This window comes from Planococcus citri, chromosome 3 (assembly GCF_950023065.1).
Source record: "Planococcus citri chromosome 3, ihPlaCitr1.1, whole genome shotgun sequence".
NCBI classification, from domain to species: domain Eukaryota; kingdom Metazoa; phylum Arthropoda; class Insecta; order Hemiptera; family Pseudococcidae; genus Planococcus; species Planococcus citri.
The window spans coordinates 39,740,896-39,761,360 of NC_088679.1; the positions used below are offsets into that span (position 1 = coordinate 39,740,896).

Genomic DNA, 20,465 nt, shown 5'->3' on the forward strand with positions numbered 1-20,465 from the left:
ACTCTCTAACAAAATAGTGAAATACCATGGAAAAGTCTGGATACCTACATCTACAAATAACATTATACTTCAATTACAGTTCAAAACTAACAACATAGTTTTGTAGGCTTCACGTTGGGAAAAAACTGACAAAGTTGTTACACGCAGTTACACTAACTTCTTCTTCAAAGATTTTCCCAACGGTTTTCTTAAAAATTTAACATTCCCGTATTCTAGTCTCTACTGCTCTCAATTACCTCCTCAATGCGTAACATTTTGACAGGCGAATTCATGAATTGTCCATTCGAGTTTCACCCCGGTAAAATACCAAATCCAATAAAGTAATTGAATGAAAACATTTTTACAAATTAGAAACAACTACGAAAAGGTCTAAACTTAATGTAAAAACGCATGAAATTCTCGAGAGCTTTATTCATTTAAATTTTTGATTTGAGTCAGTTAGGTAGATATAGCCGTACCTTCTTCTGGGTTAATTTTACAACAGAGTGTTACATATTTTATTAAATTCCAAGTTACTTTAGTCAAAAAGAAAAATTTTCTCAAAGATGTATTTGACAAGCAAATAATTTTCTCTGTCGATTGTTTCTCCTTTTGTTCGAATTCAATTTGATAAAATAACGTATGCACGCCATTTCACTTTCGTTTGAGAAACAAAATTACCCACTTTGGAATCTACACGTTGAATTGATGATATATTTTCATTATTTTTATGTTTCACTGTAAATGTACCTATAGAATAGGTAGGTAGGTACTAGGTAGGTACATGTTCAGATTTAATAAAATTTACCAAAATATTCGTACATTTGAAACCGGTTCATTTATTTTACGACCAAAAAAAAAGAGTAAAAAATAGTTGGGTAAAATTTGTTTTTTCGTTGTCACGTTAAATGATGCGATTCATTTTTCTAGAAAAGTAAGATCGTGTAGAACATTCGTAAAAATTACGTATCGTTTTGATTGCAATTTTTTGATAGGTAGGTAAAAAAATAAATAAAATTTGGAAACAGAATAATGTGTATGATATGATATAGGCCTATAAGTAACAGCACACGAATAGAAATTTCACCACATACTTAAAACTAAATATAAGTACTTATATCTAAAAGGATGTAAAATTTTGAAATATTACTGACAATTTTTTCCTCACCGTTTGCCACGTTTACGTAGAACGATTCACGCTTCATCAAAACTTATTACCTTAACTAGAAGCGGGAATTGAGGACTGAAAAGTTTGCATAGAAAGCAGGAAACAGGTACATGGCTTCAAGTTACTCTCTCAACTATAAAGGCAATTATTTACCACAGAAATACCATCATTTTGAAGATACTCGCGGGAATATTCGGTCTGTGCACGCTACTTCCAGTCATATACGTTTGGTTAATATAGTCACCCATTAAGATTTCGGAAGAATATTAAAACAAAAGGTGAAATCATATATATATATTCTTGCAACGAGCCTACTTTATTATACACCTCACACTTCACACCTTGCAGAACCTCGAAAACACCAACCACAACATTACAAAGAATACAAACGATCCTACGACTCGCTTCTTTGCTCAACAACAGTCAAAAATCTTGGAAAATTTCTCGCAATCACTTTGATGTAGACTAACTTATAATATGCGCCCAACTCTATAATATTATGTAAGCTTACTTTTTATCCAACGGTTGTAAGTAAAATTATTCCCCAAACAAGGAAATTGGTGATATTTCTTCATCCGAATGAAAAAAATAATTTATTATATTCGATGAACAGCAAATTTACATTTAATTTTATTTAAAAATTCAGCCTTTTGTACGAACTTAATTTATTTCGAATCGAGGATTATCTTGAACTGAACATCAATTTCGTAGTGAAAATAAAAAGTGGTAAGAGCTTTTGAAAAGTTAATTAAAATCAAACCAGTCGAATATTCTCTGTTTGGAAGCATGCGACGATTTTGTTCATTTTTCATAAAATTAACTGCGAAATATTAAATATATCTGCGACTAATTCAAAGGCATCGTGTATACAAATACCAGCTTTTTTCACCTGTATTATTATTATTATTTTTTTCAAAAAAAAAGCTATCTAGGTACCTATATTTGCTTATTAATAGCACCCTCTTGAAGAGGATTTATATTTATGTTGATGGGAAATTTCGCCAATGTACTATATTACACACGCTGTACCAAATATGAATCATAGTGCTTTTCAGATGAGTTTATCATCATCATCAAAAGCTCAACATCCTTCAAATGTATCAATGAACTATTCACCATTATAGGTAGTGTATTTAAGCCTATACATATATCAAAATTTGCTTCCCATATCGTGTTAATGTTTTCTCTACAAATACATATTACCCGTATATATGCTTAAAAGTGTTACTTTATTTAGACGTTCATTTTTTTTTAAAACTCCACCTCGGCTTATATTTACACTAAAAAGCCATTTAGATCGAGTTAAGCTTAAAGATAACGTTATTACAAAAACCAAACCGTATTATATTGCTATTTAAAGTCTAAAAGAAATGAAACTCTATACTGATACTGCTTTGAAAACTCATCGGAGAAGATTTTTTTCTTCCTGTACAACCTACCTTCCCATAGCGTTTTTTTATATTCGACAAAAGTAACGATACCTTTTGAAAAGATTTTGCAACGTTGGTTTTCTCAATCACTTGGACAAATTTTAATACCTACGAATCAAGTCATAATAGGTCCAGGTACCTATCATAACATGATATCTATTCATAAATCGTATAAATAAACTTGTGCATGGATGAATAAGCGAAGGTACTCGTAGGTAAATAACTACCTACTTTTTTTCCAGAGATTTGGAAAATATTAAACAAGACCATTCCACAAAAAAAAAGTATTTTCACTATGGTACCTACTTTTCATTTTGTTTTCTCATTGACAATTAAATTTCGCCATGCTTACAAAAAAGTAATTCTTGTAGGTACATATTTTTAGTTTCCTTGAAGTTGAGGTTAGCTAAATGGTACCAAAAGACCTCAAAAGTCCAAACAAATTTTAAAATCGTTGAAAATCATTTTTTTATTCCAACTTTTCAGTAGGTACAGTAATCTTTGGTATAAAATGAAACTGCAAAAAAAATCAGTTCCCTTAGTGAAAAATAATAAGCTCAATGCAGGCTGAAATTTCCAAATTACTCAAAACAAACATTTTTCAGCATATGATTTTTTTCAATTTTTGAGACAGGACCACTTTAAACATTTTACAATTTCAAAAGAATTTTTGTATTTTTTAAATGAAATATACTACAAGTTGGGGAGTTTTTTTTTCATAATTTTTCGATTTAGAGTGGTTATTACAATATTTATGTAGATCATATAAGTAAGAGTACTTGAATACATTTTTGAAAATTGGAGAAAAATCACTCATTGTAAGTATTGTTAGTTGATATAAAATAGGAAAGTTATTTTCCATGAATTTACACGTGTCAATATATTTGCATACTCGGTTCGCCGTAAATACAGAATTACATAGTTCTAAGTACATGCCATGCCAGTAGCCAGTACCTAATGGATGTTTCAGAATCGTGCTAGGAAAGAATTCTCAGCTGTAACCCCAGAGCTTGTTTTAGCCTGATGCATAGTAAGGTATTTGTCTCTAGAAAATAAAAATTTGAATTACGAAAGGCCGAGGTGAAACTGAAAAATAGTGAATCTGGTATTACCAAAACACCCATATTTTTATGTTCTTTGGACACATTTCTAAAATCAAAAGACAGTGAAAATGAATGACTCTAATGAAAAATATAAACTCGAATTTTGAGCGAATCATGAATTCATTTCCTGGTTTCATTAAGTATATGTATTCCTTCTAAAACTACTTAAATTTTTTATTTAAAAATAGATTCATCATTCATATTTTAAAATATTTTTAAAAAATTAACTGAAGTTTGATTTTATAAATGCTATCGCACTATCCAGCTGACTTCTACATATGTTCCTTCAAAAACAATCAACATTAAAAATAATTATCTCTGGCCCAAACAAAATAGAAAATACATATCAACAAGGTTAAAATTCAACTGGAAAGCTAAAACTTTCATCACGGCTTTTCGACGTCACTGAATAGGTACTCTCTAAATTTGAAACAGTGAAATTTAACTGCTTAGCAGTCACGACATTTTGGCTTCTTAAAAGCAGTAGTTTTTTACTGCAAAACAGTGAAAAATCTACTGAATTGGTCAGTAAAAATCAATTTCACTGTTTCAAATTTAGAGAGTACATTTCATACGAATCCACTACCATAACATAACCGATTTCTGCAACCCACTTCAACGTTACTAAGAATAGGTAGTACATAATAAACCTCGACAAACATACCGAAAATTCAACAACAATCTTTAGTAAAAATCCATTGATCCAAAATTTTTCCATTTCAAGTTTTGAAATAAAAAATAATGCAGCTTTCTAGCCGGTACAAAAGCATTTTATTGATTTATACGTATGATTTTGGCACATTTCTCGATATAAGTTTCATCAAGCACCCTAAAAACAATGATATTCTCCTTATCGATCATCTTGTCTGTACAACGAGTGGCTTTCTCTTGCAAAGCGAACTTGTGAAATAAGTTTGTGTTATTTTCATGGCAAACTAAGTATGTTCTTTACAATTGGTGTAAACCGCGGTTCCCGACATAAACTTAAAATATCGGCTTCTTCGCCACTTGAACGAAGCTACTTAAAACATTAAATTTCCAGCCGTTTAATCGCGGTTGTTTCAAATATTACCGACCACGATGCTTTGATAATAAATAAATCACATTATATTTTAAAATACATTCGTTAAGTTGAATGAAATACGGAATAGACATAACTATAGGAGTGTAGGTAGGTATAAGAATCACGTAAAACTTTCGAATGAGAAATTTAAAGGAAAAAAAACAACATTTTCCTAAAATAGACAGGTTGCCTAAGCAAGTGATTAAAATAAAATATTTTCTATTTCGTTGATTTCAAATGCATCTTGTTCAATTAAACCATACACTTGAGAAATTAGACACACATAAATTATGTTTTAATTTCTCTTTCCTTTTTTTCCGCTCGTCGTGGGATCTATAATTCATGTTAATGTTGGTATTAACGGTGAATTTAACATAGATGTATTTCAAAGCACACGACTTTTCTTTGAAATTATTCAGCGTAATTTTCAAAACGCAAAATTTCTTTTTAATTAATTAAAATGAACCGTATGAAAAAATCATTTGTATAAACGTTTTTTTTTCTTTGAAGGTATTCTTTGAAAAATTTATTATGCTTTTGAAAAAGGATAAAGCTTTGATACAATTCCAAACACTTTTTCACTATAGTTAATTGTTACCGAATATTAATGTAGGTAAGTTTAAATTAACAGCAGCCACTTCAAATACGACGAAAATAAATGAAAGTCGACGAGTGATTGAAATAGAAAAACAAATAATATATTCAAATAAAACAAACAACTCGTAATACTCAATAATTAGCAAAATTCAGTAGGAACACCATAAAGACATTATTCACATACAACGAACAAACAGCAAGTGCAGTGAGTCGAGAGAACGCGAGACTCACGTAGTAGGCTTAAGGCCTGGTTTACACAGAGCAAGTAAACGAATAATACTAAGCGGTAGGGAGCGCAGCCTAGCGGCCACCAACACTCCCTCCCTGCGCTCGATAGCGCTTAAACAACGTATTTACAGCTTAAATAATAAAATCAGGTAACAAAAAAAAATTTCAAAGACATACAAATAAATCACAAAATTCATCTTCAGGTAATCAGAATAATACTAAACAAAAACAAAGAAAATCAGGAAAAATAAATCGGGCAAACAAAATTCAGTCTCTCGGATACGCTTGTTCTAACAGCGGATGGTTTCCCAAAGGTCGATCCGGAGGATTATCTTTATCAGAATCGGATTCGGCGCTCGATATATAGTCTTCGCAAACGCCTTCGTCGAACTCTGCGGCGGCTTTCTTGTGCGCCTTGTTGCGCTTTTTCGCTGCTTTCGCCCTATGGCGTTTCTGTTCGGCGATTGTCATCCGTTCTACTCGCAAAATTTCGTAAGTTCGTTGTGGGATTTCTTTTAACGTCAGGTTGTGGACTCGGGATAATCGTAAAATAAACTCTAACGCGCTCAAAACCATATCCAAATCTCCAGGATCTGTGAACAAAGATTAGAAAAACACAAACATATTTCTTCATTAGTAAAGGAAATCGGGCACGTAGTTGAATCAGGTATTTCGGGTGGACAGGATCGGGAAAAACTCATACTACACACAACAATCTATCTCTCAGCTTCTGAAACGTTTCTCTCGGTAATGCTTTAGTCAGGATATCGGCGTCTTGTTCGGCGGATTCTACCCATTCGAGTTTCACTTTATTCTTAATCACGTAGTCGAGAATTGTGTGAACTTTAATTTCAGTTAGGTGTTTCAGTTTCGGGGATCCAGGTTTATTGGTGCATTTCAGGGATGCTGTGTTGTCTCCATAAATCAAAAACGGGTCAAGTCGTTTTCCGGTAGCTCTTCTTACAGTTTCGTTAACTCCTACACTTTCGAGAAGGCACGAATTAATAGCTACGTACTCTGCTTCGCATGTCGAATTCGCTACAGTACCTTGTCTCTTGCTGGACCAGGTCACTAAGTCTCCATTTAGACGGACTAAAACTCCAGCTGTCGACTTCTTCGTGTCGTCACAGTCACCAAAACTGGCGTCAGAGTGTCCAACAATTCCTTTCTGGGTTCCAGTGTATTTTAGGCCAAGTCGGGTAGTGCCTTTCAGGTATCGGAAAATCTGTTTTACAGCTTGCCAATCAGCTTGAGTTGGGTTACACTGTTTTCGACTTAACCAATTTATCGCGAACATTATATCAGGTCGGGTGGCATTTCCTAAGTATAGCAAGCTTCCAATTGCTTCTCGGTACGGAAATGGGGCTCCATCGAATTTCGTTTGATTCAAACGATTCATGCGTCTTCGTTCTCGCTTGTTGAACTTCTTTCTTTTCTTTTGCTCAGGTACTTTTTCCGGTTTCTTTGATTTCGGGCACATCGGGATCTGTGTTGAATTGCAATCTTGCATGTTGAAACGCTTCAAGATTTCTTGACAATAATCAGATTGATCAAGCGTTAAAATTCGGTTCTTTCTGTCTCTCTTTACATTCAGGCCTAAAAATTTAGTCGGTTCTCCCATGTCTTTCATCTTGAAAATCCGTTTCAATTTCTTGATATATCGGTTCAGTATTTTCAGGTCATTTCCGGCAAAAATCATATCATCGACGTATATAATCAGGAAACCTTGGAACTTTCCATTACGAATCCAAAACAAACAAGGGTCGTTCACATCAGCTTCAAAGCCAAGCTTTTTCAATTCTTCTGCGAACTTTTTATTCCAACAACGAGGGCTCTGTTTCAGGCCATATAATGACTTCTTTAACCTCAAAACGTACTCCTTCTTTTCCTCAGCTGTCGGTTTCATACATTCGGGTATTTCCATGTATGTTTCTTCCTCTAATTCTCCGTTCAAAAACGCTGTAGTTACGTCAAGTTGTCGAGCTTCTAAATTCAGTTTATTGATGATTGAGAAACCTGTTCTCACTGTTGTTATTCGGGAAACTGGTGCGTAGATCTTGGAAATCGCCATATTTCGGGTGTCTTTAAATCCTCGGGCAACAAGTCGGGCTTTGTACTTAACATTTCCTTTCGTATCAATCTTTCGTTTGAAAACCATAGTCGAATCTACGACGGTGTGTACTTTATGTTTCGTATTAGTCGGGCGGCGGACTTTTTCCCAAACACCATTGTTTGTCATCGACTTTAATTCTTCATCAATGGCTCCTTGCCACTGAACTTGCTCGCTGGAATTCATCGCTTGTTTATATGTCATCGGGTCTGCAATCATAGACGTCATTAGCGCAAACGTATTCAGGTCCTTATTTGAATCAGTTATATCGTAGTACTCTTTTAATCGGGCAAATTCAGCGTCAAAGTGTTCCTTTATTGACACATCTTTTTCCACTTCTTGAGCATTCAGGGCCGTTAATTCAATTTCTTGTTCAATCCATTCGGTTTCTGTTTCGGAATCAGAGTCGGAATCAGAATCAGAATTCGGTTCTTTATCAGGTTTACACAGGATGGATATCTTAATATCGGTTTGGGTTCCAAACTCTCGGGTTTCAGGTTTATCGGATGGCTCGTACGGATCAGTTTGCGTATCTCTGCTAGCTGTAGTTAACAGTTTATCAACAATCGTTGGCAACGGAGTCGTTCTCGGTTTGTCTTCAGGCTTTCGGTAAATCTCCTCGAAATCTTTCAGCCATTCAGCTTCCGGTACTACGGGACCATACTCTCCGGAAAGACCTTGTATGTCCCTGTAGTTCTTGAATTCGACGCATTTTACATGCGTAGATCGTATTATCTTATTGGACTGCGGTAGTAGGACTTTGTAACCAGTTGCGGTGTATCCAACAAGAACTCCAATTACAGCTCGCTGATCACATTTCTTCAAATTCGGGTCGTTGCGATGAACATACGCAATACATCCATATCTCCTCAGGTACTGGGCTCGAAGTTGAATATCAGGAAAAATCATACGAATCGGGAGTTGATTTTTAATTCGGGAATGAGGTGTCCGGTTGTAGATTTTTATAGCTGTTGCGAGTGCTGTATCCCAGTGATGCTGTGGTACTCCGGAATCAAGCAACATAACTCGTACTTTGTTCATGATTGTTTGATTGAACCTTTCGGCTGTTCCATTGTGTTGAGGTGTATTCGGTTCCGTGTACTCAATACGAATTCCTCTATTTTCACAGATCTCTTTAAACACGTTGCTGGTATATTCACCTCCATTATCGCATCGTAACGTTGCAACTCGGGATTTTCCTCTGGTGTACGTATTAACTAAATTCAGGAACTGTAGAAAGCAATCGGGGACGTCTGATTTAAATTGCATCGTGTACGCGATTGCAAAACGGCTGGCGTCGTCTATGAACGTAACAATCCAGCGACGATTCTGGTACAATGTGGGTGGGTTCAACGGTCCCATGACGTCAGAATGAACTCGGTCGAAGATGGTGTGCGCTTTTATGCGTACTGTCTTGAATGACGACAGCTTCATATTTGCTAAAACGCAAACTTCGCACGCACGAATCTGTTGACGATTAAATTTCACGTTCGTAAGGACTGGATGTGTTTTCTTCAGCTTTACTAATCGGGAATAACTCATATGTCCAAGTCGGTAATGCCATCTCATGCCTGGACTATTCTTGAAGTCGACATAATTCATTGGCTTCTTCACGGTGGTGAGATTTTCAGGTTCCGGTGGTTTTTCATTGTTCAAATCGGGTATTTCTCTGCCAAGTGTTATGTCGTCTATAGCCTCAGGTATAAAGGTAAACGGTAGACGATTCTCACCTTCGTCAGGGGTGGGCTCCCTCCTACTGGGAGAACCCTCCCTCCGTTTCGAACTACCTTTATCGTTGGTTTTCTCTTTCTTCTTCGGAATTTTACTCGGTTTCATTTTCTTCTTTTTCTTCACCTTTTGCGGTTCGGGTATCTTAGGTATATTCGGTGAAGATGATTCGGGGTTGTCAATCTTCCTTTTCTTGACGGTTTCCGCGGCATTTGCGCTGCTACAGGTAGGTGCCGTCGGGGAGCGGTGTCGTTTACGCGATTTCTTCTCGACAGTAGTACTCAGTGCTTTTTCACATTCAGCCGTGGTCATACGAAATTCCCAATACGGCTTATGATACGTTCCAGTCAGAACAGTTCGGTTCAAAATCGGGTCAGTAATCCTTGCGCCTTTGTTGTTAAGGAAAATATCATATCCCAGGTCTGCAAACTTCCTCAAAGAGAGTAAATTCTCAGACAGTCCAGGAACGGACATTACGTCACTCAGATATAACTCGGAACTACAAGAATCACTCGTACCCAAAATCATACCTCTCTTATCAGACTTTAACAAAGCACTCGGGTCTCCATTCGCTCCTTTAATCGGTATCACACTCTCATACGACTGGGTCAAGTAATCGGGGTTGTTGACAAAATGAGAAGTGGCTCCGGTGTCACCTATAAAAGTGATTTTCTTACCTCCTTCCACTTGTCTGCAAACAGCAATCGCCTGCTCCAATTCTTCGGTTTGCGAGAAAATAAACGCTGTTTCTTCCAACGAAAGGACGGAGATTCCATCGTCAGCTCCCTCGGATCCGGGTTGAATGATCTTGGCGTCCAAAATTTCGCGTTGCGCCGTTAAAACGGGGATGTTTTCCGTCATCGTCTTCTGGACGTACGTGAACAACACGCTGCGATAATTCGCTCGGCAACGACGAATCTGTTGGCCATCTGCGTTGTACGCCTCCTGCGTCCAATCTTCTTCACTCGGGATTTCCACAGTCTTTTTCAGGTTTTCGTGTATCTGCGGCGGTGTAATCGGGCGTGGCGAATCAATTGGATTTCCCAACGCGTTAACGTGAGGCGTTGTTGATGAGACAACGTTCTGCGGCGTGGAATTCGGGGCGGTTGTCGTTGTGCTCGGCGTAGACGTCGTGATGTCCAAATCCTCGATTCTAACCGTCGGTGTCGGCGGACGTATGAACGTACCAGACACCCTCGGCATAGGTTTAAAACCATTCGGATGAATCGGGAAGCTTCGGTTCGGAAAGGGCGGTGTAATCCGGCGCGGTCGTGTACTTTTCCGAAATTCAGGTCCGGTTTTCGGTTGCGAGTCAGTTTTAGTCGGTGTTTTCGCTTCAGCTTTCGGGTTAAACGTATTATCTGCGAATTTCTTTAGCGGTGTTTTTCCGGCATTAGGTTTAGGTTCGGGAAATTTCTTCGTCGATGTCTGTACGAACGGCTCGTCATCTTTTAATTCGGCTTTCGTTGGTTGCCGTTTTTCCGGTGTCGTTTTCGTGCTCGAGCCGCTGGTGTGACTGGGCGGGGGCGGTACGGGAGGATGGTTCAAAATAACCGGCCCTAAAGCGTCCATCAGCGGAATCGGGATCGGGTTACTGGATGGAAATAACGGAAGAACTTCGCGCGCAGCTTCCTCTTCAACGTTTAACATCTGAACCCGCAAATCTAGGCTCTTCTTCAGGCACGTAAGCCAATGTTCGAGCTGATGAATTTTATTGTGAACTTCAGCTATCGCCGTTGGGCTCATCTCGTTCACCGGCAGCTTCGGGAACTCAATCTGGAGAAAATCCATGAACGGATCGCTCGCGCTGATTTCCATCGGTTCGGGCTTATTCAGGCTCAGAGCTTTTAACGCTTGCTCCGGTGGCGTTACTTCCGTCGTTGGCGCTCGCTGATGAGTAACCCTTACATTATCAGGGTTGCGATTCGGTGATCGGCGGTCTTCGTGACGGTGATCGCGTCTGTCGGGTGAAACTCGGGAACGTCGATTATCAGAATCGTAGTCGCGATTGCGATGTCTTGAATGGTCATCGTGATATCGGGAGTTGTCATCGTGGTAATGATCACGACGATTCGATGATTGGTTGTTATTCGGGTAATCAGGCATTGCGTCGCGCTTCTTCTTCAAACCAACCATATCTTCAGCTGAGATCATACCGGCTCGATATAAGCCCAACAAATCGTCCGGCATCTCGAACTCTGTAAAATAAATACATGTTATTTCTTAGTTTCGGGTGTAGACTTAGGTTCTTTCTTCGGGATCTGTTTCTTCGGGTCTTTATTTCCTTGATAGCCTTTGCCCTTTTTCCTCCAATTCGACTTCGGTGGCTTGCGTCTGTCCGTCTGCCAGTTTTTCTTGGAATTATAGCCCCTATCATTACGATAGTTTCTATTGTTCCTCGAATACTGGTTCGGGCGACGATCTCGGTAGTTATTTCTCGGGCGGAATTTTGGATTTCGGGGACGGAAAGGTCTACGATTATTTCGGTGTTGTTGTTTACCTGAGCGATAATCCCTGTATTCGTTCGGGCAATCTTTGCTTCGGTGACCCCACTCTCCGCATCTGAAGCATCTCGGGCCTTTGTCCCAGTCCGGGCACTCCCAAACATAATGATACGGACTGCTGCAATTGTAACAATTATGCGGCGGCGGTCGGGCTACGTGGGCAGCATTCGGTGGCGGAGGTGGTCGGGGATTCGGGTTTCGGTAAAACGCTAAGTTCGCCTCTTCCGGCTTCCGGTATTTTTCGGATTCTTCCTGCAACAATAAGATTTTCAGGTCAGGTATGGAAGGTTGATTTGTACCTCGGGCTTTTAGGATAGTCTTGACATTCGGGTAAATATTTTCAGTCGCCTCAACTAAACGATCATAAACATCAGATTCGGGTATTTCGGATTTGGTTTGCATTTTGTAATCGAGCAATAACTCGTCCAATCGGTTGAAGAAATCGTCCAACTTTTCACCTCTTACGAGAGTGAGTTTGTTGAACTCAGACTTAACTGATGAACGACTCACGTTACGCTCGGTTCGCCTTATCTCGAACAGTTTTTCAATCACCTTCTCAACAGGTGTAATCATGGTTACTTTGGGAAGGTAGTGGGGGTCCAACCTGTGCAAAACCATATTCATAAGCTGCTCCTCTTCGATCTTTGCAGCTTTCTTCTCGGTTTTCCGTTTATGTATGTCGATCAGGTACATCTTCGCATCCATCTCCAGCATCTTATACCACGTGTCAATTCGGGTCGTCTTAGTGAGCACCGTGCGTGACTCGTGTTGACTTCGAAGCATATTCGGGTTAAGTGTGTGACGTTTCTTCTTCTTTTTGGATTTAGTCTTCTTCTTCTCCTTCGATTTTTCCTTCGTCTTTTCTTTTTGTTTCGGCGGTTCGGGAGGTGAGGCAGAAGGGGAGGAGTGGTTGCTAGTTCCACCCGCTCCGCTCCCTCCTTTGTCATTATCGCTTTCGTCGTCAGAGCTCGAATCAGAATCTGAATCAGAATCCGAATCCGAACTATCTTCTTTCTCCTCGTCTTCTTCTTCTTCATCTGAGCTATCCGAACTCTCTTCTGAATTTGACTTCTCGTCCTTCTCATTTCCGCTTACTTCATTGTCGCTAGCGTCACTAATGGTCGGTTTCGGAGTCGGAGCTCTTTTCTTCAAAATTCGGGGTTCGGGAGTTGATTCGGGTTCAGCTTTACGTTTCAGGTTATTCAGCATCGTCGCAGCTTGTTGTCCCAAAACACTCAGGCTAGTCAAACGTCCCAATAGGTCTTCCTTTTCCAAATTCGTGGCATTTTCGGGAACGTTAATTATCGAACGTAATTCGGGAGTAACTTCGACATATTCGGGTTGACGAATCGGTGCAGGTTGACTAGTCGGTTCAGGTTGTTGCGTTGAGACACTCGGTTGACTCAGGTTGCTAATTGTCTCAACATCTAACGATCGGTTCGATGGTTGCTGGGATGCTGTATTCGTTTCGGGAACTTTATCAGCTGATTTCTTCTTCTTCTTTTTCTTTTTCTTCGCTGGTTCGTTTTGCACAGGCGGATTAATCGGGGGTGGAGGGGCGGTGTTCGTACTTGTACTTGAGTCAGGTTTATACTTAGGTGCTTTACTTTTCTTTTTGGATTTAGATTTCGAATCAGGCTCGGTAACGCTTTTCTTTTTAGACTTAGACTCGGGTTTCAAATCAGGTTTAGAACTTACTTTGCGCTGTTTACGATTCTCAGCTTCCTTTCGACGTTTGCTTTCTTCTTCTCGTTCCTGAATACCCAATAAAACATGTACGTAAGTTCAAAGTTTTTCAAACTTTTCAAAAACAATAAACAAATCAGGGTTGATGTTCATGCACGTGACTCACTCGGTCTTTACGTTGCTGGCGTTCGATTCTAGCGTTGGATTCAGCGATTCGGCGACGTTCGGCTTCGATGTCATAATCACCGGAGCTGGACCGACGTTTTCTCCGGGAATCATCTCTGGAATCCGAACGAGATCTCTTCGAGCTACGAGAACTAGAATGATACTCGCGATCATCTCTTCTTCTTCTGTCATCACGATAACGGTCATCTCGGCGGTCTCCCTGCATGAACAATCATAAGTTTTTGGGCTTAGAAATCAGGTAGACGAGATCGGGTGTTTTGTGCTTCGGAAATAGCGTAAACTAGAAGCTAACTACAAAACAACTTGCAACTTTCAGTCAGAAACACTCTTTACCGAAAGTTGAGTCTAGTAAGCTGCGATTCAACTAACCAGGTCACACTCCCTAGTTAGCTTTCACGTAGCAAACTAGCCCGAAAAGTTAGGTGAACGCTCAGTTTCAGAAAAACTTAGTTTCTTACCGCTGAGAATGCTCATCGTACGTTACAAGTGCTTAAGTCGAAGAAAAATCGGGCATGTGCTTAGTGCGACTTGTATCCAGATCAACAAAATTAAGAAAGCTAACACTTTTAAAGCAATAAAAAAAAAAAAAAAAAAAAAAAAAAAAAAAAAAAAAAAAAAAAAAAAAAATTAATCGGGTAAACATACTAGAGCTTAAAATCGGGAAGTGAAACGCACTAATAACTAAACTCAGGCACATGTAGCTCTCGAACGTACGATGGAGCTTTCGTCTACTAAACTTTAACACGCGTGTGTAATACAAGTTCACATTTTGAAATCGGGTAGCGAGCTTTTATCCAAAAGTAGATTTGTAAACACCATAAGCTAACCATAACGAGACTTTGCTTAAACGAACGGTTACGAACTGCGTTTTCCACTACGTAAAATATATCACATCAAGCATTCGGCTGGAACTCTTTTGGAAAATCGGGAGCGGCGTAATGAAATCGGGACCGCTTAAACGTGTGCTTTTACGAACTCTTTTAGTAAATCAGGTATATCGTATTCTCAAAATGGTCGTTTCTTGGACAGGAACTCTTTTATAACGCCATGAGTCATCCCATAGCTAAAGTTAGCGTCCTATGCACCACGTGTTGCGTCATCTTTCGCATTTGGCAGCCATTACGAAAAATTCAGTAATAAAATCGGGAAAAACGCATTTACATGTACTCAGGCAGTCGTAACGTTCATCGTTAGCACAAAATCGGGTTAATTACAAGCACTTAATAGCTAATTAATGAAATGCGAGGTATTTCAGAGTACCGGCAACATGTGCCGGCCGCTCACGAAACCCATCGCTCTGCTTACCATAACAGCAGCCACTTCAAATACGACGAAAATAAATGAAAGTCGACGAGTGATTGAAATAGAAAAACAAATAATATATTCAAATAAAACAAACAACTCGTAATACTCAATAATTAGCAAAATTCAGTAGGAACACCATAAAGACATTATTCACATACAACGAACAAACAGCAAGTGCAGTGAGTCGAGAGAACGCGAGACTCACGTAGTAGGCTTAAGGCCTGGTTTACACAGAGCAAGTAAACGAATAATACTAAGCGGTAGGGAGCGCAGCCTAGCGGCCACCAACATAAATGATACCCAGATAGGCATTTTTGATTACGTAATCAAAGCCAGGTATTTAATAAGCGGAGATCCAGTGAGCTGACTGCTGACGAGGTAAGAAGAGGCATCATTTTTCGTTTCTTTTTCACTTTTTTCAAAAAAATGTTCGTGTCATTTTTTTATTTTGACTTCTTAAAAATGAAGTTGGGAGTTTTTTTTAAAGAAGTACATACTTACCTATCTAGTCAAAATCTTACAAATTCTAAACGTTCTTCAACGAGAACATTCATAATGAAATCATAGAAAATATTCATGGTAGGTATTACCAAAAATTCCATCTTCAGCGTCTACTAACAATAAAATATTACCATAACACTTTTGAACGCTAAAATCCAATAAAAGTGTAATTCTTTAACGAATAAGAAGACTTCCCGTCGATATAAATGAAAGCTAACAGAATACTTGCACTGGCTTGTGGTACAACGCACGAGTGTTAAATTGTACCTGAACCTATATCGATGAATGTAACAACTTGAAACATCCACCATAAATTTGAAAAGTTTGGTTATTAGAGTTTTTGCGCGTTGCAGTCCACGTAGGTATAGATGCTCAAAGAATAACTATATAGGAGAAATATTAAAACACGTGAGGCTAATACGATAGGCAACTTACAGAAAATTTTTTTTCACTCTTGAAAAGATCTTGGGTTCTTCGTTTCTAAGAGAAAAAACTTGTTTAAAATTTTGGCTTTAGGAATCGTGTTTGTACTAAGCTTCGTTTTGCACAACGCAACCGTTGATTTTTTAACTTATTCCTCGTACTGTTGACGTCTTATTTGCATTTTTAATATTTCCCCCGCGACAGCATGAAGTTTTCTGACACTATATTAAACTCTTAACAGATTTATTTTCTTTGAAAAACTCGGGTTTTAAGCGAAAATGAAATTTTTTCAAAAAGACAAAGATGAAAAAAAAACACAGAAATGCAGTTTCTTGATGAATGAAGTTTTTTCTTACTTTTTTCCGAAAGAAATTTCATCGCGACGAATAGCGAATTTTTTAATAAGAAATTATTATGTTTTATAAAGTTTTGTATTTAGGGAGACAGAACAGGTCGAAAAAACGAGACGAATTTCAAAACGTGCCTAAAAAATATTCAAACTCAGTTTGGAAATTTTTAAAAGTAACATAATTCAAATTTTCAAGATATTTTCACGTGATAAAGTGAACTTCTCGTAAATCTTGCCGTATGTATTTGGTTTTGTTTTAATAACTTTTCCAATCTCAGTTCAACATGATTCTACCATTGTTTTGATTACAAAACTATACGTATTGTACACCAAAACTCTTACCTACAGGTGTTTTTTCTCTTTGCTCATGCATGCTTTTTTCCCCCATTGTCTAAAGTGTAGTTACATGTATGATCAATTCATATTTTGTAACTTTTTTTTGGCAATGAACAAATTAATTGCTCAAGAATAGGATAGGAAGGGACGGAGAAAAGACCCAAAAATGCCGCATGAATTTGATTTTTCAATTTTACATGTACCTAGTATTTCTGATCAACTACCTCCCCTCCAATAGCACTATTACGTATATCTTTCATCGTATAATTGTATGGAATGAATTAAAGTAGGAAGAAACAAGCGATTCAATCAATATTCTTGCAAATGAAAACAACTCAATTTATCAATGGAACCTAGGGGAATCTGGAGGGAGATAAAAATAGAGAAACTTTACATTTCATTAAAGCGATGGAGTGCAAAGAGACATATTTTTACAACGAAGAGTGAAATATAATAGTCTCAATATGGATACTCGTGAAAAAAAAATAAATATGAGATCGGATTCCATTTGACGTTCAACATACAGATGAATGATGAGGAAAGGGATCGAGGCGTAGACCTCATCAACCGTGAAGTCAAACCACTGAAGCATTTATTAGAGTCGATTTTATAAGAATTGATCACGTGAAACAAGTACCTACCATGCATTCATGTCGTAAGCCCAATGATTTTAAGATTAACTCGGATGCAAAAAAATTAATGAATTTTAAGATGCAGAAGAAATTTTTTTTCTTATGAAGTTGAGAAATTATTCTTACATGTTTGTACATACAAATACGTACTTAGACCTATATTGTATCCATTTTCGATTAATTTTTCTAATTTTGGAAAATTTTAAGAATTTTGAGATCGTAACTTTTCAGTTTTCATGAAAAAAAGTGAACATTTTCATCAACTCGACTTTTAAAATCTAGTAAATGAAATGAAAATTTGTTTCCTATCTCATATCAACTTTCAAAACTGAATTCCATCCTTCTTAGCCAATCTGAAGTCTCTATGGGGATTTCGATTTCTCTATTATCTTTGAATTCCTTTGGGGCATTTGGAAATTGAGCAAAGAAGCTGAAAATTTTCTTCGTACCTATACCTACTTTCGCAGCATTTAAACCAAAAATCCATCAATCTGGCAAATTTCATTCGGTATCTATCAGATTTTCTTATTGAAAAAATCAATACTTTTATCACTAACTTTCTTCAACCAAAATTTTAAAAGCCTCTCCACTCGACCCCCCCCCCCCACACACACCCACACGCATTAACAAAATCAATTTTTTCACAGGAAAATTTTCAAAAAAAATTGAAATTAGAAGAAAATTGATTTACAACGTATTTTTTAATTTCAATTAATTTTTTCAATATATAGGTCACTTTTTCACTACTCTCACAAAATTACTACTTTTTCACTGATTTCAGTACCCATCAGATAGATGCCTTGTATTTTGAAAAAAAAACGACGCTGAAGTTAATTTGAACGATTTTTAGACCATTTTTTAGAAAATCTGAAATTTCCAAAGTATATCCAAAGGCTCCAGAAAAACCCAAAGCCACCGCCAATCCACTCAGAATATTAAAAATGGGATACTAAGTAAACATTTCAATAACTCAATTGAGTAAAATGTCGTGGAAATTTCAATTTTCCAAAATCTGCTAGGGTGGTCCAGAACTACCACACAAAATGGTTCAAAACCATTTACAATTGATTTGGGGGGGAGGGTCGAAAACGGGGCATACACTAAATTTCAGCTTTCATGGTTCAATTTGTAAAATTTCAATTTTTTTCCATTTTTGACCAAGTTTGATTTTTTAAAAATTCATTAGAATTATTTAAAAATCAAATTGTTTGTCAACTCAAAAATTTGATCTGTTGGTTTCAAATTTGTGTTCAGAAAATCAGATCACTTCAATTCAAACCTGATGGACAATTATTTTAACTGATTTTCAAATTCTGCGATTTTAGAATTTTTTTTAGATGTGCCATTAAAAATGAAAGGACACAGGTATAGAAGTGACGACTTATACAAATTTTCTTTTAATGATTATAAAATAACTTACTTATTCTCATACGAGAGTTCATATTCTATAATTATTGGAAGGAAATTTGTACTCACCTGAAACAAAGAAAAATTAAGATGGATTAGTTGGTTATAAAATTATTGATCAATCAACAGGATGATATATGAATAATGATAATGGTCTAGATCAAAGTAAAAAATATTCTGACGATCTCAGCGTTTAATAAAGAACCAGAATTAAATATTCACAAATAAAAGTATGATAAAAATTATGAAATTGATTGTGAAAATCACTCAAAAAATATCAAAAATTGATGAACTATAAGAAACAGCACTATGAATTTAAAACCTCTTAGATTGGTTTGCCAACTTGGAAATTTAAGGGTCAGACTATCAGAAATAGCATTTTGATAATGATTTTTCAATGTTATGTAGCTCCTTGATCAATTTTCCCTCCTTTTGACGCATATTCAAAGAAAGAATGGAAGGGGCTGAAAAGGTTGTGTATGAAAAATACCACTTTTGAGAGTGTTTTCTTTTTTTTTTAAAACTCTGTTACTGGAAAACAGGGTTATGTTGGAAGAAATAATTTTTCAACAAAAAGTATACACCTCAAAAGTGATTTTGGAAGACACATGTGTTGTTGTTTTTTTTTTTTGAAAAAGCATGGTGTGAATTTTTAAAAAAATAGTTACCTACCTACCATAGAAAACGCTTGTTGTTAAACAACTTCAAAATTTACCTACAGGTTCAATTCAGTTTTTAACTCTTCAAAAATTCATCTAGTAGGTATTACTATAATTCTAAACCATAAGATTGGAGTTGCATTGAACCATTTTATCAAAAACGACCCATCTTACAAATTAGTACAATGCCTAAATTCACAAACATAACCAGACTTTGTTATCACACCAAAATGAACCCTAAAATAATTAAGTTAAACTTCTTAGCCAAGATAAATGTACCATTAAAGGAAAGAGTATAGGCCTCATATTGAAATTATTTCAAATGAAATTCTCACAAAACTGATCAATAGGTATAGGTTTTAAAAAAGAGTTATTACCCTATCAAAATTATTTTCAACAGGTATAAATTCTAATTAGCTACGGTGTGCCATGGTGCATTACAATCAAGATCTAATTAATTAATATTATAAAAGGATTTTTCAAATTATCCACAAATATGGCCTCAATGGGAATGTTAAGTGTTGTCGAATCTGACGAATAATTAACTTGACTATAATTTTGAGTTATACCTCACACAAATAATAGCTTTCATTACACTATATTCATGAATATTATACCTGCCCTAGAAAAAAATGGAAAAGAAAGTAATTTTACAAATAGTGATTGCGTGTTTATTAAATAAAGTGAAATATTTCGTGTTTTGAAAAATATATATATTATTCAACATCTAAAAATTGTTATAACTTAGAAGTAAATGCCGTGTTTTATTAACAGTAAAAACGATAGCATTTGTTGTGATTTGATTTTTTGTCAAAACACAATGGATTTATTTTTTTCACATTAAATTTTATATAATCTGATTTTGTGCCACTATAAATCGTTCAATAATATTTAAATATTTTCATTTACATTTTTATGCATTCATTTAAGCCTAATTTTTTTTTGTGTAATATAAATGGAATATTTATCATCAATTAACATTAATTTTTTGTTTACAGGTAGGTATGTACAAAAATCAACTTTATCAGTTTACTCTAGTCAAATATTTACACACGTATATTACAAGTACTT

General features: G+C 36.7%; 2 protein-coding genes across 2 annotated transcripts in view; one reads left to right on the plus strand and one right to left on the minus strand.

Moving 5' to 3' along the window:
• Positions 1-20,465, plus strand: part of mAChR-B (muscarinic acetylcholine receptor) — a 102,313-nt gene that overhangs the window by 16,727 nt on the left and 65,121 nt on the right. The gene's annotated exons all lie outside the window — the stretch shown is intronic.
• Positions 11,623-14,020, minus strand: LOC135840586 (eukaryotic translation initiation factor 5B-like). Its single transcript, XM_065357209.1, has 2 exons — positions 13,763-14,020; positions 11,623-13,665 (listed from the first exon to the last, which is right to left on the minus strand). Exons 1-2 carry the CDS (start codon positions 13,985-13,987, stop codon positions 11,623-11,625), a joined length of 2,268 nt encoding a protein of 755 aa, XP_065213281.1. The 5' UTR covers positions 13,988-14,020.